Source organism: Uranotaenia lowii, chromosome 1, assembly GCF_029784155.1.
Source record: "Uranotaenia lowii strain MFRU-FL chromosome 1, ASM2978415v1, whole genome shotgun sequence".
NCBI lineage: Eukaryota > Metazoa > Arthropoda > Insecta > Diptera > Culicidae > Uranotaenia > Uranotaenia lowii.
Window position 1 is genome coordinate 115,784,000 of NC_073691.1, and position 25,586 is coordinate 115,809,585.

Genomic DNA, 25,586 nt, shown 5'->3' on the forward strand with positions numbered 1-25,586 from the left:
CCATTGAATGCAAAAAATTAAATTTCTATTCTGACCTAAAATTATGCGTGAATTCAGCAGAGACATATGCTTGAGGTTTATTCCATAAACGTACTTGTAGTTTCGGTGATATGGCGGGTGGAAATTATTAAATTGATCGGTTTTGGGTACAATCGATTTTTCATAACTGTTAAACCTACATAAAAACCAAGAGCTGATTTTCAATCAATTAACTACCCTTAATTCAATCAAGGACTCAGATATTGCCAAGAGATTCTAGTATCAGAGAGATAACGCTTTCAAAAATAATGAATTCTACAATTTATAGAAATTCCAAAAAATAAGATTAGGTACAACTTTTTCTGCCATCATTAACGAAATTTATTGAATATAGGATATTAAAGAATTTAACTCATTCAACAACTTTGTTGAAGACTGCTAAATATTTTGACTTTCGGGTTTAAAAATAGTTAAGTTAGTTAGTTGGCCCACCACGATTATTTAATGAAACTAGAGGAAATAGCGTCACAGAAAACCATCACAGAATTTTTGGGTAAAATCACAGAAAGTCAGAATTTTGTTTCTCAAAAGCACAGAATTTTTTCAGCAACGTTGCCTTGAATAAGTCAAAATCAGTTCTAAGATTCCGTGCAGCTTGAAAAAAATGCATTGTTTGTGCATTCTTCTTTTAACATTTAACGTAAAACTCTGCAAACTATTATTGTCTAAATTTTAATTTAATTTAATGTTCCATCTTAAACAGTTTGTTTTACTCTCCGTAAATGATTGAATACTCAAAAACCTTATCAAAATTTAAAAATAAAATACTTAAAATTTTATTTATTCCGCCCTTCGGGATTTTTCTAAACATCGTAGGGGGACAGGGAGCTTTCATAGCAAAAAAAATCAATATTTGTTCCGGCTAATTATAGAAATCAGTCAGCGTTTTCCCTTCAAGGAATTCTCTTATCTGAAATACAAGAACAAATTGTCAATATTTTTGTATTTATTTATGACGAACAGTGACCTCTGGTTCTTGTGATATTTAACATGAAACGCTAAACATGGACCACCATTCGAAACGCCCAAGACAATCCGTATTCATTTCAAGTTTACCTAATTGGACCCAGCATTACCCGATCCAAATCTTTCCAATCTTCTTCGCCGAAGTTCGTTCTTTTCGTTGTCCTCCGCTGAACTTCTGGAATTGTTTTGATTACTCGAAGAACTGGGCGAATCCATCATGTCTAACTGTTGGTCTGGTGTTATTATAAATGCTTTACTGTTTGAAGGTAAAGGTTCTTTTTTCACGTTTGATAAAGAATCATCGTCACTTCCGAGATCTTCTAACTGAGGCTGATTCAAGTTTTTAGGTACATTTATAATATTTTGTTCAGCTTGATTTTCTGCCAATTCTGCGGAGAACGTGGAATTTTCGTTTGATGATGGAACTGAATTCGGTCGGTTTGTTAAGGATTCCGAGGAATTTTGAACGTTAGTCACTGAAACTGGTGGTAATGAATTTACAAGTACAGTATACTGATTCATCAGAACTGCTGATGCGTCTAGCAGGGTGCGAATGTTTTGCAGATGCTGGAAATATAAGAATTGACAAATGAGAATAACACTTCAATAGATTTGACTGCGTCAATCAATACTTTGATCCGTTCTTCAATATGTCGGCGCTCGTTGCCTTCCATTACTCTCAGCTCTTCTTCCGATAGTGTATCCAAGGCTGGAGGAGCCTGGGGTATTTGCATTGCATATGGTGGAATCCCAAAAATTGGTAACGAGGGAAACATTACATGTGGTCCAGCAGGTACCGGAACTGGAATAAAAAGGATAAATTTGAAAGTATTTATTAGAAAAAACCTGTTAGTAGGTACATACTAAAACCTTTTGTTAGCCACCTTCCAAAACTTTAAGATTAATTTATTGATTAAAAAAACAGAAAACTTACCGTTTGATTGTCCTGGTACTGCATTATTTAAAGTAGATCTAGTTTCGCTCGTATTCGCTGCACTGGGGACTGATGGGGTATCAACTGCCTGTACTGGTGTTTGGTCAGGTGTTGTTATAGGTGTTCTCAAGATGTTTAAACGACAAGTTGGGCAAGTCTGCTGTCTTTGAAACCACGATCTTAAACATGCTGTATGGAAGATGTGACCGCAAGGTAACTTTTTGGAGCTACTAATCATGTCCTCACGACATATGATACAAATGTTATCCGATAGCTGTAATTCTTCCTGCGTTGCATCTGGATACAATGTGTTCATATTGCGTATAGCTCGTCGAGATAGAATAACATCATTCAGAGCTTTCTTAAAGTTCCTAGAGAAAAAAAGGATTTACATGTGTACTTTAAATTAATCTTTTCGTAGTGCTTACCTCATTGTATAATACATAGGACGGAAGGCAAATAATGGTAAAGTATAAATCTTTACCATCAAAACCACAAAAATAACATAGAGAACAACTCTAATAAATCCTATTATGAGTTCGGTGTACAATAAAAATACAGCTTTATTTTCCCAAGGAGAATCGGAACGCAATTCAGCAGCATGGAACATATACTTAATTGCAGTATTGAGCACCATCGTCATGAGAATTGCGTACTCAAATCCGAAGACAAGTTGTACCGTTGCTCCTTTCGTAATCGTAGACTGGTATGCATATGAAATCAACTGATAATCCAAAACTCCTAAACAGACCAGTAAACCGGCAACTCTTATGTGAAAAAGCCATCCAATCACAGGACTTCTCTCCATCTGTAACCATTGGAAAAGAAGAAACATGTGTATACAGTTTGAAAAATTTTACACACTACGACTTACATAGTCCACACGATCTTCGGCGAGCCAGTGGAACGATTTGAGAAATAGTAGCACCGTAAACAGCGCTACGAATTTTGGATTGAAATCATCTCGAAATACGGTGAAAGCCAAGCATGTTTCGGTTAAAGCATACCAAAACCGTTCCATCAAATGCTCGAATTCAGCTGCTCGCAAAGTTCCGAGAAAAACCTTCTTCATGAGCTTTCCAAGCATCAACACCATAACTAAGGATTGTATATATATGACCTACAGAAAATAAAATAAATTATTATTTTCAAAGTGAGATATAAAAAACTTAAACTTGTTTAATAGGTTTATCCAAAAAAAGCGGTGGAGGTCTGAAATAGTTTGTTGGCCTACCAGGAGGCGACATGCTATTCGCACTGATTCACAGATGAGTGTTCATATTTACCCCATAGTTTTCGTCCTATGGGGTAATTATGAACACATATTCTTATTCATTTCCTGCCATTTCTTTGGCTTTTCGATGATCACATGTTTTATTCATCCATAAAGGGAGCCATTTACTAATTACCCAAGCATTTCCAGACCCCTTTCCCCCTCCTCCCCTTGTAAGAAATTTCTTACAAAACTACCCCCCCCCCCCCCCCCCCCCCCTCTCCTTTCTTCTGTAAGATCTTAACACATTGAGGACCGTGAAGAAATCTTAACAGGGAAACATCAACACTCGGCATTCTATATCACAGACCCCACTGGACCAAATTCAATAAATTTCTTAATAAAATAAGTTCCGCAATGTGTGTTAGGTTTTTGTTAGTGTTAGGTTTTGAATTTTTGAGAAATTGATTTTTTTTTTCTAAAAATGAGATTTGGATTTCGAAAAAAAGTTATGCCAGTTCTTTTCGGTCTTTGCAAAAAAACTTTTGAACACAATTTTATCAAAACTGAAAATAAAATTTCAAAAGTGAGGAAAGTGAATAAAACGGAAATTTAAAAAAAAAGCTCAATCCGTAATCACATTTAGACAAGTCTTAATTTTGTTTAAAAAATTAGTGATAAGAACTTGCTTTCTATTGATAGAAAAAAGGCAGTCAAATGTTTTCTTAGATTGAGTGAGTAGTGCGTAAGGATAGTTTTACCGGTAATACCAAAACCGAAAACCTGTACCCCAGGAATAGTTCTATAATACCGAAAACAGGTTTTACGTCCTTCCAAAACCATTATTTTTGTATGTATTGATAAATAACAAGGTTATAAACTAAACTTGAAAAAATGTTTGTTTCTACTAAAATTAAAATTAACCGTTTTTTTACAAAAGGTAGGCTGCTCGAGCTTTAATTCATAACCGCGTGTAATTTAACATTATTATGAATTTTAAATCTCTGTGGTCAACAGTAAAATATATGAAAATTTTTAATAAATTGAATAGGTAAATAAGTCCACAAAGCAAAGATTAAAAAGATCGATTTTCCTGTATCTATGTTTGGACAACGTGTTGCTTTTCAGAACATTAGAATTACAGTGAATAATAATTGTTTATGTGTTACGTCCGGATAACAAAGATCCTTAATCTATTTTCTTATTCTTATTAAGATACTTAGAAACTTTTTTCAATGTTAATTTGGTCGATTTTTTTTTTCAATTTGGTACAAAATGGATATTTTTTAGTTGAAGATTTTCTCTTTCAGTTTGGTGAGGAAAACTTCTGCAGTACTTGCATTTTTTTAGAGAATACAGCTACAAATGTGAAATTTCGAAGAGGTGATTAAAGAAAATGTGTTATGTAGTGTAAATACTTTTCAAAACAGTCGATCATATAGAACTGAAAAGCCTTGCGAAAAATGACAGTTCACTGGTCCAATAAGATTTTAATGAGTGTTTTTGTAAAAAAAAACATTTTAAAAAAATTTCGAATTTTCTGTAGGTTTCAATTTCATGATATCTGAAAAGCCTAGTCCACGACATTTAGGTGAAGACTTGATGTTTGCTGCACAGAACATTTCAAACGGATGTAAAAAATATCGAGTAGCCTGACTCGCCTTAAATTTCACTGGTATGGAGAGGTCCTATCAAATAAAAATATTCTGCAACGACATAAAGAAACGGAAAAAAACCAACCAAAATGTAAAAGATGCAAAAAAGAAATTAAACTCCCGAAACAAAAGTGAGAAAAAATCAATTAAAAAGTACACTAAATAGATATTTTTTCTGTTGCTTTCCATCTCATTTTGATTAAGGTACACCGGGGCAAGTGCAAACTCGGGGCAAGTGCAAACGATCAACTTTTCTCTGTTACAAAAAAATTAAAAAATATTTCTTCTTCTAGAAGTTGTTATTGTTGTCCAAACCAACAATCTGACATAGATAAACTAAACTTTCTTTTAATTATTCACTAAAAACACAGCACTGTTTGATTACACACGAATTCAAGTACGTACTAGACATGAAAAGTGTGTTTTTGTTTTGCTTTTTCTGGCTACAAAAAAGGGCATTCAAATCCGATTTTTCGTTGAAAGGTGAGTGTTTGGGGGTGATATTCAAGTGAAAGCAGAAAATTTATGATAAATTTTCAGTATACCCTGAAAATTGTGAAAATAATATTCACTCCTGTCAACCCACACTGCGGGGCAAGTGCAAACGACACTACCGGGGTAAGTGCAAACGCACCTTTAAGCCATGTAACATCAGACATTTAAAAAAAAATCATCTCAAAAATGGTTCAGCATTATATTAGAGTGGTCAGAAAGGGTATCCAAAGTGTTGTATCTGAAGCGGATATTTAAAATTCCGTAACGCCTTGGCAAATGAAGGTGTTTTGCTTCAAACAACAGTCAGCAAAACTGAAGTTCCAAAAAGTATTTAATATTGCAGAAAAACAGCAAATACACCAAAAAAAGTTGATAAAACATACCGGAACATGTATTAAATTCGTTTTAGTAACGATACACTGACGCATTTTTGAATAAGTTTGGGAAAAGCATTGCGTTTGCACTTGCCCCCATAAACGGGGCAAGTGCAAATTTAGAAATTTTTTCACAAAAGTGCCGTTACTTTTTACCAAAATTTTTTAATTTTTCACTTTCAACGGGAATTTGATGAGAACCATTTTAATGATGCAACGAACGATAATTGATAATTTTTGAAGATTTACATATTTTTCTAGGACATGTGAAAGTTGAACTATGGTGAAAACCGTTTGCACTTGCCCCGGTGTACCTTACATGAATTGAATTGAGTTTTTATAAAACAACCCTTTTTCTTGTTCCTGATAATTATTTTCCTTATTTGGTGTTGAATTCAGATTTTCGGACTCTATATAAATCATACTGGACAAGTCTCGGGGTAAATATGAACATTGTTCGGGGTAATTATGAACATAATTTTTTAAGTAAAGAATCACTATACACAGCTTATTATGGGTAAATGTAACTACTGTTACTTTTCAAAAATTTCACAGCAAGTTCGTAATCCGTGTTCATAATTACCCCCTAGACAGTGGGGTAAATATGAACATACGGGGTAATTATGAACAGACGTCTCATGGACGTGGGTTGCGACCAAAAAATAAAAGTTGCTCTACATAATGATGAAGAGCACGGAAACATTCATTGTTGGCAGCTTTTCAGAATTTATGATAAGAAATGAACATATGGTGGCTGTAAGTGTGCCCTATTCAATTTGCAGAGCAATCGATATATGTGCACAAAAGTTAGAGTAAAGTTTATGTTTAAGCTAGAACAAATAATGGAAAATTTCCATACAAACTTATGCGTCGTTGAGCGACCCCATATTATCAAATGAGCTGAAATTTAGCATGGGATCTTCTGGCAGGCCCAGAAACGATCTCAGCCGCTATAACTTCGATTCCAGAACATTTCTTCTAGTTTTGGACCACCTTATATATAATATTTCAAAATGTTCAGAAGAAACGGGAGAAACCAGGAAATTTAAGTCCATTCAATTAGTGACAATTTGTTGCTAGTTATGTGACTTACCTGGCAATAATGATTTTTCAAAAAATACTAACATTTTCTTGCAGATTTTTAGTGATAAGTCAAAGGTTGGTTGGATTATTCGAAGAGATAGAGATCAGAACATCGCAAACATGAGAAAATGTTGCATTTAAACAGGAGTTCAAATTGCTGTTGTGCACTTTGCCAACTGTTTGAGCTCTAATTGCATATTCAAAGGCGCTCATGGCCTGCACATTTTATTTCGACGCCTGAGAGAAGCTTTCTTTTGCCCTTTTGAATTTGTTAGCTGAGATTATGAGCTTCTAGCAAGAGCCATCTCGAATTCCCGGGGTGTTGCGCAGTGGTTTGACACGCCAAATAGTATTAGAATGTAAACCTCGCTAAAACATTTTTTATAATTCGACTCACATCAAATATTTTAAGGAATAATTGGAAAGCAAACGATATTTTCCTGAACTTCCAACTTCTGTTTCCATGAAAAATTAGAACAAAATTCCAAAAAAATAAAATCTGAGTAGGTATATGGTTCCCAAGCAATAGAAAACGATTCCAAAACTCAATTAATTATGTATTTTATATACTAAAGTCATAAATTGCCATCTATCTAACAATTTTTAGATAAGAAAAACATCTTAAGTCTTGTGAGATGCTTAATTTAACTTAGTTTTTTTTCATTATTTCGAACCACTGTGTTCTGTAGGAGACCACGTGGCTTTTGCTCGGCAGACTGCAATGCAAATGCTGTTCGCACGCATACCAATGTACCTTCGATTCATGGTTCCCAAATAGCGATTTTTGCATTTTCAATGCTTGGATATGACTTTTAGTTAGTCGAATCACTTATATTCTCCAAGTTATTTCGAAGCTTAAGTTGATAGAAATGGTCTTATCCTACAACCCAATTAGTATGAAAACATTTGTGCGTAGTTTTAAATGAAGTTTTAGGGAAAACATCAGCCCAAAAATACCTCTTTAATGAAGATGTATTTTTTCCAGCTTCCAACACTGGTGGTGAATTTCGATTGAAGTTGCATGCCAAGAAAAGGAACAAAATTAGTTTTAAATTTTTATTCAAAATCTAAACAAATATTCACTCTTTAGTCTTTCTAGTATTTTTTGATTTTTTGTCGAGTTTAACTGTAAGCATGAGTATTTATTGCAAATTTTTCAAATGAATGTCCGCGTTTGAAAGCGCATGTGAATTTAACAGTTGCACTAGAAAGGTGAGTTCATCTGATTTTCATACGGTGATTTCCAACATAATTTCCTCGGATGCAGATCGAAAAAAATTAACTTCTTTATTAAAGTACAAACAATCAAAAAATTCGGTATGCACTGATTTCGAACAAATTATTCTCTTCGCAATGAAAATATATTCAAAATTTTTTAAGCTCGATTTGGACCTGAAAAACATGAAAAGACATGTTGGCATGCCAAGAAAAGGACCATGCCAAAATAGGGCTCACTTACCCTACTATGATTCGTACCTTAATACAAAACTTAACATACTCCCCCGCCCGAATAGACGTTTAAGACAAAAAAGATTTCTATCTCGTTTTCTTCGATTCGAAGACCAAGAAACAATTGTATGAAGTCGCGTAAATCTGCTATATCTGATGTTTGTGATGAAGAATAGAATATAAGCGTCTTTCGACTTGTTGATAACGTTAACTGCCTTCACTGCAGTGGATATATATTCAAATTTTAACTAAAGATTCAGCGCCTATTGGATCTGATATTCCACTCTTTCCTAATTTGTGTGCGAATATAATCTTATTGAAATCACTTTTAATGTATTACCTACTTCAACGGTATTGCTTCTTTAAATTTTTTATTCTATTTACACAGCTTTCGTTTTATAACGCGTGAAGTTGAAAGCTGCATCACAGTTCTTAATATATCTAACTGAGATAGCGAAAGTCGTCCGGCTTTTCACAATTCGAGGTGGTTCGTTCACAATCTTTGAGCATCAATTGTGTTGAAAATGTCAAGTTTACAAACACCAATTTATGTAGTTCCACATTCTATACATAAACTCCAAGGCTCATATTATCTATCATGTTTTTAAATTTTGAATATTGGCGAAGCAGCTTAAGTATCATTTTTATTCTTCTGCAGGCTTCTGTAATTCATAATATCATGTGTAGAAAAGTTTGCAAATTTACATGAAGATTAATTATGTGATTGTTGCGAATTTCTGTGAATGAGAAATGTGTCCTCAGATAGAGTTATCAGAGGTTACTGATCAAATGAAACATTCGCTATTGAACTTGTCCTCCTACCTAAGTAGATGTTCTTCCTCGGTGATTGAGGAGAAATTTAATATAGGCAATAAAACTCCTCGTTAAAATAGATTTGATTGTTGTGCTAACGTTCACTATAATATTCACAATGTTTCAATAGTTTGGTTTTAATTCTTACACGCCGCAAATCTGAAATTTAAAATAAACTGCACCAAATATTAATAAAAATTTCATCTTTGACCACAAATAGAATTTGTTTCTTTAGATCCTAAATCGGCTAAGACGGTTCATGTCTCTTAGATCGGTAATTTTCCAAACTACTCGTAGACAATACATATTTATTTCTCAAGTTTACTTACACTGGAAGTTGTTTTTCTTACAACACAACAACAATATATCCTTCTTGATTGATCAGGGATGAAAAACACAAGAGTGTAAAAATCTCAGACAAATAAACCAACAAACCTTTTAAGTTTTCACTATGGTCAGAGGGTCTTATTGGGGTTTGATGAATCTCGACAATATTAATCACCTTAACTTGAAGTCCATGTACTATTTATTATTATGTAATTTGCTGACTGTTGCCAAATGTGTAAAGTTCCTCACAAAAAGGATACATTTTTTCGCGGTTAAAACTGTAATGATGGTAAAAATGAAATAAATTTCCTGTCCTTCACAAGAGAAATTGTCTTTTCGTTCATCCGTAATGGTCCGCCCATTACTGTGAGTTCGATCCAAGAGTAAACATCGAACACAGTTATACCGAATCAATTTTTCCAAAACTGTCCGCCAACTGCAACGTTGATATAAAGTCGCGAATACCAAAAAGATGGTAAAGCGACTATAATCGAAACAAACAAACATAAGATGCTAAGAACGCTTCGAGGCCACTAAAATAATTTACCAGATCATTCTGACTTCAATGCCCAAGGTTTTGGTTTGTTAGGCCTAGTCACATATCCTAGAGATATTGTGAAATAGAGCTAATTTTGTGTTCTTTCGAGAAAAATCGCAATTCATTGATTACCCATGAATGACCAAATTGAGAACTAATAGGAACCTGAATTTGGCCAAAATTAATGGCTTGCATTATATAACAGGTGGACCAGCATGTATGTGCGAAGCTAGACTCACAGTAGATGCATAATTTTCGGATGTCCCGAGTTTAAAGGACCCCGAGACACTTACCAAAAGAGAGAAAATGTTATGTTTCCCGAAAGAGTGCACATTAGTTTCAGGCTAACACGCTGGAAACTGCATTCTTCCCTTGGAAAGTAATGTTATCGAAGTTCCAAGTTTCGACGGCCGTGGCAGCAATTATAAATGTCAATAAATCTCATCACAAAAATATCTTGTTGAAACACGTGATTCGAAGACAGAATCATTGACAACTTATGGTAAAAATTTGCTTCTTCATTCAACGTTCTTTGACATTATATGGAGGAACTTGACTAATTTCCTCGAATAATAATTTCAAAACTACAGTTGTATTTCGACACACCATGATTTCATATGCGTTTTCCTACACAGCCACCTTTTCAAACTATCCAACGGTTTGTGCATGTCTGTCGCTAGGCGGTTGCAAGGCGAGGAAAAAGCTTGCTTTGATTTATTTATTAGGGCATCTGTATTCGTGGTCTATTCTTGGGTCTTATTTATACAAGAATTGAACCAAAGAAATTAGATCCGATCCAATGAAAAAACTGGCAACTGCACTCGTGTTCCATTAACTGTCAAACGGTTTAGAACTGCGTCAAATTGGATCCAAATCTCATCAGTTTTGGATCAATCCTTATACCAGCTCTAAAAAAATATGAGTTGAAACTGGTATAATGGTTCACCAGTGCGGTTGCTCGGGTCGAAATTTGGGTCTAAACCGGCTGTTTGGACCACGGATACAGGTGCTCTTAACGTTTTCGAGAAAAAAAATCATTTTGAATGAATTCCATTGTGCGTCTTTTCTTACATCTCGCTCTAGCATGATGGTTGCATTATTTTCAAGCACGACTACGCCGCCAATTATTTCAACATAGGAATTGGTCTATGATTTCATCATTACTCCAGTCGAAAATGAAATTGTTGCGTCTGCCAGCTGGTTAAGGGATCACTGATTAGCAAATCCAGGAGCACGCTGTGGCTCGATGTTAGGACAACACTTCCCGAATAGCAAAGACCATGGTATTAATATAACAGAACTGTGATTTTCAATTTAACAATAAACTTCATCCTAATTTCAAGATATTTAACAACCTCCTTAAATTTTGAAACTACCATGGTTTTTAAAGTAACTGCGAAATGTATTGTGGATTCATAAAATTTCACAGTTGCCGAATGTATCAGAAACAATGGTATCACAGCGATTATCTTATGATTTTTGTTGTTACAGTGAACTTTATGGTTAAAAGATAATCCAAATCATTCGAATATTGGTAAGCTTTTGCTTTTTTAACCTATTTCCAATTTTTCGTGTAATCGTTTATCGGCCTGACGGCTAAAATAAATTTGTCATGTACAAATTTTTTTGTTTACGCGCCATTATCCGGACAGTGGCCGACAATTTTATAATGAACAAAAATTCTTACGGTGAGATCTTTTTAAGACTCATTTTGCCGTTTTTAGTTACTATTTTTGTTTTTGTTTTTCAGCAAAAAGGAGGAGGAGCAAAAAGTCGGTCCAGCGTACGAGAATAGGACGTTCGGATGGAGTCTATTTCTCTGGTGAGTACTTTTGGTGTACGTATTAAGGTGCATTTACAGTTCTTTCGAACGTGAAAATGAAAAAACTTATATTCTTCAAAAACTCGACTATGCTGCATTTCATGGCTGCGAAACTAGGTGGAATAGATGCGGAATGGTTGAACGATTATTTTTGAACTGATTTCCTTGTTCAAAGCCCTTTAATATTAATTTTATTTCAATTCCCCCGATTTTCACTGCGGAATATTTTTTCCGCGTTCACTGACATTCCGCTCGAAGTGTAAACGCACTGAGCGAACGTGAAAACGGAAAACAAACAAGAGTGGTGAATATAAATCCCGCGTTCATTTCCACGTCCGAATGGCAATGTGCATTCTGAAAAAAAATTTCACCGATGACGGAAAAATTTTTGCTTCATAAAAAATTAGTTTTTTAACTTGTAAGCACATTTGAAGGCAATTAAAGGCTTAAAATACTACGAGTTTGAAATGAAACGCATACGATATTTTTTTTAACTTTAAAACCCGCTTGGGCATCATTTAATTGCACCTGTTGGAAGAGTTTCTCGACGAATAAATGTACCTGTTGGAAAAGCTTCTCAACGAATAAATGTAAATGAAGATCATCGAATGGCCAGATTCCATTGAAATAAAAAAAAAATAGATTCCGCTTTGTTCAAATGTGTGTTTCAGAAAAGGTATGGAAATAATTATAAAAAATTATGAAATCATTCAAAAATAATGTGTTTTAAGGAGAACTGAAAAGCAGAAAAATTAACAAACAAAAGAGTACTGATGCATTTTAATTAAATAAAAACCTTTTCAATTGTTTCACTAATTAAAAGTAATTTTGAAATTTTTGTTTGTCAATTTTTAATCAAGAACAAAAAATGGCTATCTTGTAGAAGTTATATTCATAACGTCCTTTCAATAAGTTTTTCAAAAGAAACGAATCGCTAAAGCTCGTTACTCCTTGATCAATAAATACTTTTTGGGAGTACTTAAAATTCATAAAAACTAATTTAAATTCATTGTATTCAAAGATAAGAACTTTGGGATTATTTGATTAAATCAATCGTTTTCAAAGCTGAATATGTTTTTAAGAAGAACAATATGTTTTTTTGAGAAATTTGAATTTAAATTTGAGCATTGGTTCGACAAGTATCGATCAAAACATTGGTTGAATGATCTGTCATTTTCCGATCGAATCCAATTTCTACCCGCAGTTGAACAAACCTCTTACTAATTTTGAAGATTTGACCGATTTGACATTTCACTGCGGAATATTTTTTCACTGTGGTGAGTTCACGTTCACGTTCGAGTTCGAGTTCACAAGAACTGTAAACCGGGCTTTAGAATAAAAAACTTATCGGAAATTGTTTTTTTTTTCAGAAGCAGACGCAAATAGCTGACATCAGTCGCTCATGCTTCAAACGTAGGCCGTATAAATGGCTGAATTGGACCACATACATACATTTGGGACCTGGTGCTGGAAAATATGCTGGTGCCGTCTCGGGAGAATGATTGAGGGGGAGGAGGCTCACCGAGGCGTAGGAACAAAGTGCCGATGGTAGAAAGTGACACAGTGAGTGTATCACAGTATAATAAAAAAAATCAAACCTAATAAAAAGTTTAAAAGCCAGAAAAATAATTTATTTTTTATTATAGTTTCGGAAAGAAAATTAAAAAAAAAACAATTTTACCATGAAATTTCACGGTCACGAGGGTTTCTAAAAACTGTGAATAAACATTGATGTTCATCATCGCAGAACGATATAAATTCAACATAAAACGATGAATTTTACAGTTTCGTTGAGGAAAATTGGAAGCTGAAATAACCATTCACTTCATATTTTTGCGATTTGAAATGTATGGAAAAAAATTGATTTTTTCATTGTTAAGTTGCTTAACAACCCCCTTTTTTCATGGTAAATTTTGCTAAAACCATAAATTACACTGTCGAAAAATATGAATTTCACAGTACATTCAAGGTTTCATGTACAATGATTCGCATAGTTTCAATTATATAATTCACGGTTGCGTTAAAATGAAATTCATGATCTTTTCATGATGTTTTTCTATTCGGGTTCTGAATTACCTTTTTAAAAGGAGACCGGTCATTAAACTATCTGCAAACTTCCACCGCCACCGAAATATTGTAATTCGAAATCACTTCTTAGAACAGCTTGTGGCTCGATTTCGAATACCTGTGTGGGTAAGCTTGATATTAAATATTCAACATAGTAAAAATTTAACCTACCGAATGGTCATCCATCACTGTAGATTGTTGGGTTTTAGGTGACGGATATGCTACAAGCCAGGAAAACAATGAAAATTTATTCCAGTTTGAATCAAAAACACACATCATCGCCATTTTGGAAAGCATGTTCGAACAGCCCAAATCATTTCGTTCAAGCAAAGCCGATCACAAATCGGCGTTCGGGAAAATGTATATGTTTGAAAATATTGACCCAATATCAAAATTGTCAAAATGCGTGTTTGAAATCGATCCAATATCAATTTTTTTTTGACCCAATGTCGAATAAGTTCGTTTTACATTTCGACTCCATATCAAAGTGTTTCTTTATCGCATTCAGAACTTTGACCCAATATCAAAGTTTTCGACCCAATGTCGAATAAGTTTTAGTATTTCAACACTTTGACCCAATATCAAAGTTTTCGACCCAATGTCGAATAAGTTTTAGTATTTCAACACTTTGACCCAATATCAAAGCTTATTCGACCCAATATCGAATAGTCCCAGCAAACATTTTTGTAGGTATATTTCTCAACAACTTTGTTATACGTTTCATATACATTATAGAATGATCGTATAAAACACGAAAAAACAGCATTTACCTACCAAAGTGGAGGCAATATACATACAAATTTTCAGCTTCAGGCTAAAGCGATTAGAGTATACGATTTCGACACCGTATTCATACATACTGAAAGAATGCAAGAGAGCACAAGTTTTTTTCTCTCAACGCATGCGAACTGTTGCCAGCAACAATATTTGCTGCCTCTGTCATTGGGCAATTCTTGCAATTACACCATCTGATTTTTAGCTATCTGGTTGCACTGCTAGTCGCAAAGAGCACAACAAAGCTGTTCTCTCTTTTGACCCACGCGCGAGAAAAAAAGGAACGAAATCGTCTTTAAAATCTGCAAACATGGCGGACTTTTTATCATATCCGATTTAAACCATTTAATACGACTTCGAGTAACGATTTTTACGACATTTTACTTGCGTTAGTTGGAATTACGATTCGCAGTAACGTTTTTAATGACTTGAGTTATCATTTTTAATGCGATTTCATGTTTGCTGGGGTTCCTATTATTCAAACTTCGATCCAATATCGAAGTCTACCATCTTGATCAGCCCAATGCCAATGTTTGTTCGCTTCCAAAATAAGAATTTTCAACTTGAACCGACCCAATGTCGAGTTCTTTGCGGTTTTTTATACTTTGACTCAATATCAATATCCAGTTCAATTTCCATTATCGACCTAATCGTGGCTTGTGATATAGCTCAGTTGGCAAGTCTGTTGTCTCCTGAGCGGATGTCCACGAGTTCGAGCCCAAGAGTAAACATCGAATACAGTTGTACCGGATAAGTTTTTCAATAACGATCCGCCAACTGCAGCGTTGATAAAGTCGCGAATGCCATAAAGATGGTAAAACGACTATAATCGAGACAAAAAAAAAAATTATCGACCTAAAAGCTATTGGAAGGAAAAATCAAAAATTAAAAATTTACCGATAAATCGTATCCGATTCGATGGACCACTCTTTATGTTAACACTAAAACCGTCCACTCTGGTCACTGGTTGTACAAGAAGTGAAACATGAGATCGAATAAACATACAGGAATGGTAAATGAACTATGTTGCCATCATAGAATGAATTCTCTAGGATTACTATGATTCGTACCTTAATACAAAACTTAACATTCACCATCTATTCATTTCTTCTACCCAAAGAGCTCTAGCTTTGAGCTTTTCACCTATCAATTTTCATTTCTGTCTTAATTGCTCTCTAATTAGAATTATAATTTGTCGATATGCCATAAACTTAAACAAGAAGACAGTTTTCAGTAAAAGCGGGAATTTTTGAGAAAAAAGCGGAGCATTTTCAAATGTGTTATGAAAAGTCGTGAATTCAAGGATTGAAAAACTCGTTCATATGAGCGAAGAAACCTGCATCGCTCCGATTTTTGCTCATAAAAATGCCCAGGAACGCAAATGAGGTGCGAGCTAGAATCTCCTGTTCTCACGAATCAATCCCGACCAAAACGAAAACACGAACAAGGCTCCTCATGGCTCCTAAAGGGGTGATGGGCGCGCTCGCAACTCCAGTATATGATTTCTCGTGTGTTAAACAGAGAGAGCAATCTGTGTAAAGCAGGCCATAGACTACACCATATTCGTACAAATGCGATGAAATTCGATGACTTTCTGTCGCTGTGAATACGATTTGCATCGTGTATGACACTGCTTGAATGAGCGCGCAAACGGTTTGAGTAAAATCGGTCCGGATCGAAATATTTTGAACAAACCACCCTCTGTGGCATGGTGTATGGTGCAGTTTGTTTTGTACAAAATCCAGGCCATTTGCTCCGCCCTAGCCGGGATGGAGAAGGTTTTTTGTTGTTGCTGTTGCTGTTTTCGCCAGCAATCGTTTTTGTTCGCGCGAAATTTGTTTGTATCGTGTGTGGGCGAGATTAGATCAAACAATCTTCGTGGAAGCATCGAATTTGCACACGCCATTTGTGTAGTCTATAGCCGCTTAAGAGTGAAGAGCCCAAGCCCTTTTCCCTCTCCGAACACCAAATCGAGCATCAACCCGACGATTGCGTAGCAGCGAGCCGGTTTATGAAATTTTTTATCAACCCGCGCATGAGCCGTGTAAGCAATGATATTATTTTTCCCGTCCTTTTGCGAAGCTTGAGCTTGAACAAACACTAACAGCAACAATACTGCCGACAAGCCTGTCGTGACCGTGACTAGCAAACGCCAACTACTATCAATAGAAAATTTCCAACCGAGAAACGCACGGCACGGCACGCATCACTATTTCATGCATTTAGCTTGACTCTCTGCCTAAACCATTTCCTAGTCCCACCAAAGGTGTGTGTGTATATAAATATTCAGGAGGTATTACCGAATATCGAATTCCCGATTCAGCCATTTTGGCTATGTAGGCTATGCAGGCCCATGCGAAGGACCCATTCAAGGGGGGGGGGGGGTTTTCGAAATTCAAATTTAGCCGAAAATAATAACAATATAAAAATAAACAAGAAATAAGTAAATTGATTTCTACACTCTTTTCTTACTTATAATTATCACACAAGTTCAAAAAATAATAAATTCTACTAAAAAAATCAATCGAATCAAAGCGAATCAAAATGAATGTTTCAAACCAATGCTACTTTCGGTAAGTCATTGATAAATCATTCAAAATAATGTTCCTTATTCTGAACTAGAAATTTGCTTGAAAATAGATTTTAAGCAGTCTAGTTTTCAAATTTGAAATCAATATTTCTGAAACATCAGAAAAAGAATGCAAATAAAGATTTTGAATAAAGCTTTGGACATAAGAATTATTACACATATAAAAAAAATACATAAAATATAACACCTGATTTGAAAAAAATTTAAATTTTCGAAGAAAAAAGGTCAGATCAAGTTAAAAATTTGCCATAATAAAAAATTGTCAAAAAAAAGTATAATGATTGTTATTTATCATTCATCTTATTTAACATTTCTTTTCTTCATTTTCAATGGAAAGATTGTTCAAAAAATCCACTGTAGTATCTTGAATTTGGGAAAAAAAATTATCCCGATTAGAAATGTGGATTCCCGATTTAAAAAAAAACATTTTGAGCTTCAATAGTAGATAATTGAATTTTATTATGAAAAGAAGAAAATATTTAATTTTTTTCACGACTGCCAGTAATCAAAGACAAAGTTAAAACCCTTTTCTATACTAAAATTCATCCAGTAATTCAAACAAAATACAAAAAAAAAGTTCTGAAGTTCAAAATAATAACTTTTACATATATTTATAATAGAATTATACTGACCAATTACAGATTCGGAAATGATCAATCAGAAACTGATAAAATGAAAATAATAAATTCCAAGTTTTGTTGTAAATATTCAAACCACAAAGATAATACAAATTAAGTTAAAATTGTGCATTAAAATTTACCTTAAAAATCGCTACTTTGAATCAAATCAATTATAGATAAGATAAATTAAAATTCATGATTGATTAAAAATCATTATTTAATATAATAAAAATAAGATAAACTTTAATTTATTTTCAATCGAAGGTTTTAAAGATTAAAATTATAAGATCTGAATATTTTGTCGCTATCAATTGGAATATTGGGTCCTGAAAAGAACAGGAAATCTTATCAAAAATTTAGTTTTAAAGCAGTAGATTATGTTTTTAGAACAATTCAAATTTGAAAAACAAAGAGAAACTTAAAAAAAATATTTCGTAAAATTTAAATAGTATTTTTTTAGAATTCGTCAAATTAATTTGAAAATTTGATCAAAATATGAAGAAAAAAAAGGTTGTTTTTTTTTATTTTAGATGTTTTTTTTTTAAACTCGTCCAATTATTTTAGAAAGATTTAAAAAAGTATTTAATTGATAACTTCTAGGAACAGCAATTTGATGATGAATGATTGATTTGGTCCTGAACTTGAATCTATTTTGTTTATCATCTTGCGTTTTGGTGATATAGAGTTTATTAGCTTTAAAATGCATCAGTTTTAAGCGAAATCAATCATTGATAACTAATGAAGTAACACATCTATCGGTTACAGGAAAAAATCTGATTCTGAATTTGTTTACTTTACACAGAAAAAAAATCTGAATCCTTAACAACACTGAAATTGAAAATCTGTATCATTACATGACGTGGAACGCGATTTATTGATGTAAATTTACAAATTAAAATAAAGTTGAATCCTTAACAGCACTGAATTCTAATGACATGAATATTACTTGACACGGAACGCGATTATTTGATGTAAATTTCCATCACATATTATGTAAATAAAAAGAAGCATCACATATGACGGAATTTTCAGTTCTAATTAAATATTACACGTCTTGAAAATTTTACATGTCTTTCAAATTTTATACGTCTGTTGAAGTTTCAGACGTGTAATAATCAACAAGCCCTGAAAATTCCATCATATGTGATGCTTTTTTTCGTTACATCATTTGTGATATAATTTTACAAAAATTTTTGGTCACACACAATTCTTAACAACATTGAATAAGAAATTTCTTAAAATTACACGTCATGGAATGTGATGAGGACATTGGATTTGAATTTAATCGATATTACAATACACTGAACGTGATAATGTCATGTAAAATTATAAAGTGTCAAGGACAGGATCAGACCAATTTTAACAAAGTGTCAAGTCAAGTCGTGCACCAAAAAGTATTTTTTAAACAGTTTTCCCGCGATTAAAGTTCCCAGACATCTTCGTGAAGCAGGATGCGGTTCTAGAAGCGGCTCCAAGTTATTCAACTTTGGATCCGGTCTTCGAGAAAAAAATAAAAGTGTGAATGTGGCTCCTAATAAAAAAAAAATTGTGAGAATAAAAAAATCATTGTCACCAAATGAAACAAATTAAATTAATTACACAGAAAGAAAAATGTAATCTTACATTGCACGTTTTCACATCATCGACACGAAAAATATGAAAAAGAGTATAACATCTAAAGGCTAAGATGAACTTTACATGTCACTGCATGCGAAATCCAGCGTCAACGTCAGTTTTCCAATTCTTTATTGTTTTTGTTCCTATTGGATTCCCAACGAAGGCGAACTTCATCAATTAGCTTGCAATTTCATGTAAATCTTAGCGTTCGCAACGTTCGACCGTACTTTTTTGTACCTGCTCGTGTGCTGTTCGCTTCTGTTCGATCGAGGTGGTGCATGCTGAGTTTGAAAGCAAGTCAGTGAGAAATAAAACCTAATAACCTTCTAATTATTGTAATTATTATATCAAATTGTCAATTATATTTGTTCCAGAAAAAATGCCACTTGAACTCAACGAAAGCTTGAGTTACCCCAAGTGCAAGACAACTTATTTTCCTACCAACATGTCAATCGCCGTTGCCGTCGTCGGGGGAATAGCACCAAAAAAAACGGTATTCGTGAAAATTTATTGAATACCAATTTTTCTTTTGTGGATCAAATAAAATGTATGTGTAAGATATTAAAATCTCTTATCGACAAATATCTATGCTTTTCTTATTGGATAAACAACCATACCAAAAATAATGATTGGAAATGTAGGTTTACAGTAAACAAATCAGTTGAAGGCGATGGGAAGTTTACATGAATTAAGCCGTATTGATACATGTAAATACCCGATTTCCTTCTACCCATGCAGTTGCATGTAATGTTACAAGGATTTTTCTAACTGTGTACAGAAAGGTTTTATTTTTATTATGACATGAGATTATTCCATTATTGAATCATAAATACCAATAAATAAAACAAAACAGATTCCAATTGGAAATTTTTCTTCCAATATTCAGTGGTTTTATAATTTACATCATTTTTATTTTACATGTTACCAAATTTTACATCATTTTTTATTTTACACGTTGCAACATTTCACTGGCGTGTAATTTCCAACTAGCACTGAAAACTCCGTCATATATGATGCTTCTTTTTATTTACATCACATGTGATGTGATTTTACAGATTTTTTTCGTAGTGTGTATTACATCTATTTGGGACAACCCGAGGCATTAAATAGAAAGGCAATAATCGTTATTGAAAAACTATCCGGTACAACTGTGTTCGATGTTTACTCTTGGGCTCGAACTAGCAGACATCGGCTCAGGAGACAACAGACTTGCCAACTGAGCTATATCACAAGCCCCTGGTAGCACACGCCTAAGTCATATTGTTTTGATTTTTCTCATTAAATATTTGTAGCCAAGATGCTTTGCTGTTTCTGATTCAGCATTCATTTAATTTGTAGGTATTTATAGTCTTTCTAAAAAGATAATCGACCGAAAAACTTTCCAAAAGATGAAGGTACAGGTTGTTCTATTCATGGAACGTTGTTGTTCATTTTATTTTAGACCTACTCAATTTTTACCATAAACTTACGTTTTCTTCGTCTTTTCGAAGAACTTACGTTATCTTCATCTAAATATGTCATAAACATCATTTCAAACTTATGTTCTTTAGTAAACAACCAGTAAAGTGAATAATACAGCGCAGATAGAGAGAATAAAACGATCAACTGACAGAAGAAAAGCCAAATATGGGACAGCTTTGCGGGTACATTTAATACACGGAAAATAATAAAAAGGTAAAATTTACCGAGATAAAAAGGTGAACGCTCGTGAAAACCAAAAAGGTAACTTCTACCTCTTCGAGGTGAAACTCACCTCCCAGCGAGGTAAACCTGAATCGAGCTGGAAAAAAGATACAATTCACCGAGAAAAAAAGGTGAATTTAAAAAAAGGTAAATCTTACCTCGTAGTGAGGTGAAGTTCACCTGAATTGAGCTGAATAAAAAGGTACAATCCACCTAGAAAAAAGGTGAATCAAAAAAGGTAAAACATACCTCGTAGCGAGGTGAAGTTGACCTGCATTGAGCTAAACAAAACGGTACAGTTCGTTCTGGAAAAAGCTAACAATTTGCCGAACCCGTTTATTGAGGTTAAGCTGTTTTGTCATTCAGGAACAGGTTTTGCTTTGTGCCCAATATGTGAAAATCGGAACAGCACGGTAAATGTTTTCTTAGATTTCTTTAATAGTGCTGGTTCTCGTCATAATACTTCGCTATTGTTACAGATTGGCCGACATTCCGGAACATCCCACAGATCATTCCGGAAAAGCAGGACCTAAACGGATCAAACGAAGGAGAAGGATATGAATGTCAACGCAATGCAAGAGGATTCAGCGGCCAAGGTTGCTCGGAAGAACTCGAAGAAGGTGACCGTGAGGAAGCAACAATAATTTTCTGCATTTCGACATTAATTATAAAGGTAAAAGTCCCTATTTTCTTAAATAAATACCAATTTTTGAACGAATTTTGTTTTATTTTTATTGAAGAAACCAACCAAACCAGTTAACATTACCTTTAAAAACAGAGGGTGGGGTAACGGTATTATTTACTATTTTGCTAGGTGAATATAAAAAAGGTAAAATTTACCATTTTGCTAAGTGAATTGGAAAAAGGTAAAACTTACCTTTTTGCTAGGTGAATTGAAAAAAGGTAAAATTTACCGAGAAAGCTGGGTGGAAAAAAATCACCTCGCAAAAAGGTAAATTTTACCTTTTTTTTCCGTGATACGCATGCGAAATATACTCGCAAGGCCCATCATTATTTTCTCCTCTGCATCAACAACTTCCAAAGCAAAAAAAAACATTGGACGAAATTTTACAACAATTATCTTAATATCTGTGAAGAAAGAAATAGAAAATGTAAAGTTTCAACTGAGAAATCCATGAAAGTTTATAAAAATCTTTAAAGCCGTTTTTCTCGGTTCGTTGTTTTTGCATATGGGACAGACTTGCCGTTAGCGGCAGAACAGAACTGTAGTGATTTGGATGAAATAGTGAAGCTGTAATATTTGTTTTGGTTATTTTCCCTTAAACGGTTGTTAAAGATCATTCGTAGGCTCTTCTTGCGTCCATTCCAATCCATAATTTTGTCAAAAAGAGATGTTCAAATCAATTGGCCACCCAGGAGTTGACATGAAAAAATTGATTTGATTTAGTATTAAGAATTCATTTAATCTTGAAACACTTTAAGTAATCTTAATTTTTTTTTAAATATTAATAATTGGAAGAAGCGCTGATTTATTTGGATTCAATAAAGTACCCCCTACTGCTGCTTGATACAAAATTTACTACCCGTACCTAAAGAGACGCTCAGCCTGCCTACGAAAGAAAATCGAATAAACACGCATTCTCTACCTAAGAAAGCTCATGAACCTTTTCGCTAAATGATTCGTGAGCCAAAATCGTCTTGTATGTTGCCATTTCCATGAGCTAGATAGGATTCAGAATGCAAAGGAAGTTTTTTCATTGGATCGGTTCTAATTTCATTGGTTCAATTCTTGTATAAATTAGACCTAAGAATAGACCACGGGTACAGGTGCTCTAAGGGACTTTTTTTCACAGCCTGCTCGCGCTTTGACGAACCTTTACGGGTAAAAATCGTAGACGAGCGGGATTCGGCAGTGCATGACACAACTAGTTTCCATGAATATTGCGTAGTTTTTGAAGGGTTATCGTCGAAGGAATAAAAACAGGATTTGAAAAATTCTCTTCAAATTTCGAAAGCGTTTTTCTCGGTTTGGTGTTTCTGTTTTATTCGACGTCGTAATAAAAACTCACGCGAGAGTTTGATTCTGTTAGAGCTGTTTGATATCAAAACATTTTCCAGCATTGATATCCTTCACCTTATCAACAATTTTTAGCCGATGCACTGGCCTAAATTTATGCAAAATAACCAAAAAATTTGCTATTGATACTTACCGCCATACTAGCGTTAGATTTTGTGATGTAAACTACACACGGGTAGAATTGTTTTTTCTGGTAATATGCATTTCCAATTACTAAGCTCGTTAGAACTAGACTCACGATGGATAACCCGAAAGCACGCATAGTGACCAAGTAATCAGCCAATTGGCTGAGACTTTCGAAAAAAATAATTATTGTCTTTTTTTTTCTTCGGCAGAACACTTCGAACAAAAACCTGCGGAATTTGCATTTGTTTAGAAATCGAATGAAAAAAACAGCTTCATACAAGTTACTTACCTCAAAGGATGCAGAAAATTAAAGTAAAAACTGCGATTTTTCACTATATTTAAAACAAAGTTATGTATTTTCTTGAGATATAAAAACAAATACCTGAATTCCACGTACACACTGAGAAACTCTGAATGATATACCGTCAGACAGAAGGTCAGAGGTGCCAGGTGTTTATAAGAATTAGAGACCGTCCTGATTTTTCAAAAACTCTTTAGTTGTCCTGATTTTTGAAATTTGGTTTCAAAATGTCCTGAATTTACCAGATATTAAAAAAAAAATTCCAAAAAAATCTTTTTTTTTTGTTCCGATTATAGTCGTTTTACCATCCAAAAAAATCGAATTTGTAGTTAAACTATGAGAAAATCGAATAAATCCGTAATAAAATAGTTAAACCTATAGGTTATAATGAACAGATGGTAATCTTCGGTTAGATGATATTTAAAAGGTGTTAATCGACATGAACTGGCAGGCCAATCAAGAAGCGGCGGACTGCTGTTGCATAAATCAAGGCCTTTACAACACCTGTATTACGCCTTTATTTATGCAATCTAAGCAGAGCTGCTTATTATTTCCAAGAATTAAGAGGTGTCCTGAAAAATCCTGATTTTAAGGTTCGCGTTGTCCTGATTTTTGACGAAACCACATGGCACCCCTGAAGGTTGCGACCTGGTTGCGACTGCACCAAATCGTCGTTGAAAATTCGAAACGATTACCCGGATCGGGACGAATTCGCAACCGGACCGATTACTGTCAAAATATTTGTTGTCAGTTTAAATCTGTCCGGTTTTTGACAGAATTCTGTTAGATTTTTCGGACAATTTCTCCGCTGCCATACAAACAGTGCAGAAGACAGAAATCGAAATCGATCGGTTCGAATCGGTTCGATTTTGATTCGAATTCGGTCAGTTATTCTTGACGGGAGATCATTCGAAAACGATCAATTTTGTTTTTGAATCGCAGCAACAGTTGGGAAAGCTGCTCGTTATAAGGTACGACTGTGCAAAAACTGCATTATTATGAGGCATTCAAAAAACTGTTAAATAAAATAAAATTATTTCGAATTTCTTTTTTAAATTAATTTGTTTTCTTAAGTTAATTCTGGATTTAAGAAATAATATTCCTGATTGGTTGTGTAAATCAAGTTTATTCAACAGCATAACTAATCATGTTTAAAATTCCTTGAAATGACTTATAACTTAAGCAAACTATCCAATTGATAAAAAAATTTGTAGAGTTTGTTTTGATTAGGTCGTATGAACCATTATAAACAGGATGGGGGTTTAGACTGCAAACGATTGTAAAAAGTGTATTCTATGTTTATTAAAAACATGGATTCATATAGTCATTAATTAACTTCAACAAAACTATTTGAATTTTAGACGTATAATGACTTTCTCATTTTTTAGTGTAATTTAGTTTTTACGACTTTTTGCGTTGCGCTAAATTGCCGTGCATGCAAAATGACCTACACAGTAAACGAAAATTACCGAGTTCGGTAATTTTTTTACCGAAATCCTAACATGTGGAGTTCGTTAAACTGTTCGGTAATTTTTTCATGGCCGAGAAGTGACAGCTGTCAAATATTACGGACCTATTTCTGTAAAAATAACCGAAACTCGGCTAATCAAATCTTTTCATCTGTCAAAATGTTGACAGTTGTTAACGTTATATTACCGAACAATCGGTAGATTGCCACCGAACTGCCTGTACTTATTACCGAAAGACGGTAATGTTTACCGAAATACCTAAAATTATTACCGAAATACCTGTAATTAATACCAAAATATTTATAAATATTACCGAAATTTTGTAATTTTTTTACCGAAAAGCTTCAAAAGTTCGGTAATATTTACCGAACCACCGGTAGAAATTGCCGAAATACTTGTAATAATTACCGAAATGCCGGTAGATAATACAGAAATACCTGTAGTTATAACCAAAATACCGAAAAAAATTCCGAATTTCCGGTAAAACTCACCGAAACACCGGTAAGACTTTCCAAGAAATTTGAAAAAGTTCGGTAACATTTACCGAATAACCGGTGGTTTCTACCGAAATATCTGTAATCATTACCGAAACT

At 34.0% G+C, this 25,586-nt stretch overlaps 1 protein-coding gene across 1 annotated transcript; it reads right to left on the minus strand.

Annotated features, from left to right (window-relative positions):
- Positions 1-967: 967 nt before the first annotated feature.
- LOC129739185 (E3 ubiquitin-protein ligase HRD1) lies at positions 968-23,637 on the minus strand. Its single transcript, XM_055730611.1, has 7 exons — positions 23,513-23,637; positions 23,231-23,450; positions 2,814-3,059; positions 2,368-2,747; positions 1,940-2,310; positions 1,638-1,807; positions 968-1,572 (listed from the first exon to the last, which is right to left on the minus strand). Exons 2-7 carry the CDS (start codon positions 23,357-23,359, stop codon positions 1,096-1,098), a joined length of 1,773 nt encoding a protein of 590 aa, XP_055586586.1. The 5' UTR covers positions 23,360-23,450; positions 23,513-23,637; the 3' UTR covers positions 968-1,095.
- Between the last annotated feature and the right edge of the window lie 1,949 nt (positions 23,638-25,586).

What these genes read in the sequence shown, in the direction of transcription:
- LOC129739185 (XM_055730611.1), bottom strand. Translation starts at nt 23,359, where the DNA reads ATGCGTGCTTTCGGGTTATCCATCGTGAGTCTAGTTCTAACGAGCTTA. An exon ending in CCGAAGATCGTGTGGACTAT is followed by an intron (nt 2,748 to 2,813) that starts GTAAGTCGTAGT and finishes CAATGGTTACAG; the next exon opens with ATGGAGAGAAGTCCTGTGAT. An exon ending in AGTACCAGGACAATCAAACG is followed by an intron (nt 1,808 to 1,939) that starts GTAAGTTTTCTG and finishes TTTTTATTCCAG; the next exon opens with TTCCGGTACCTGCTGGACCA.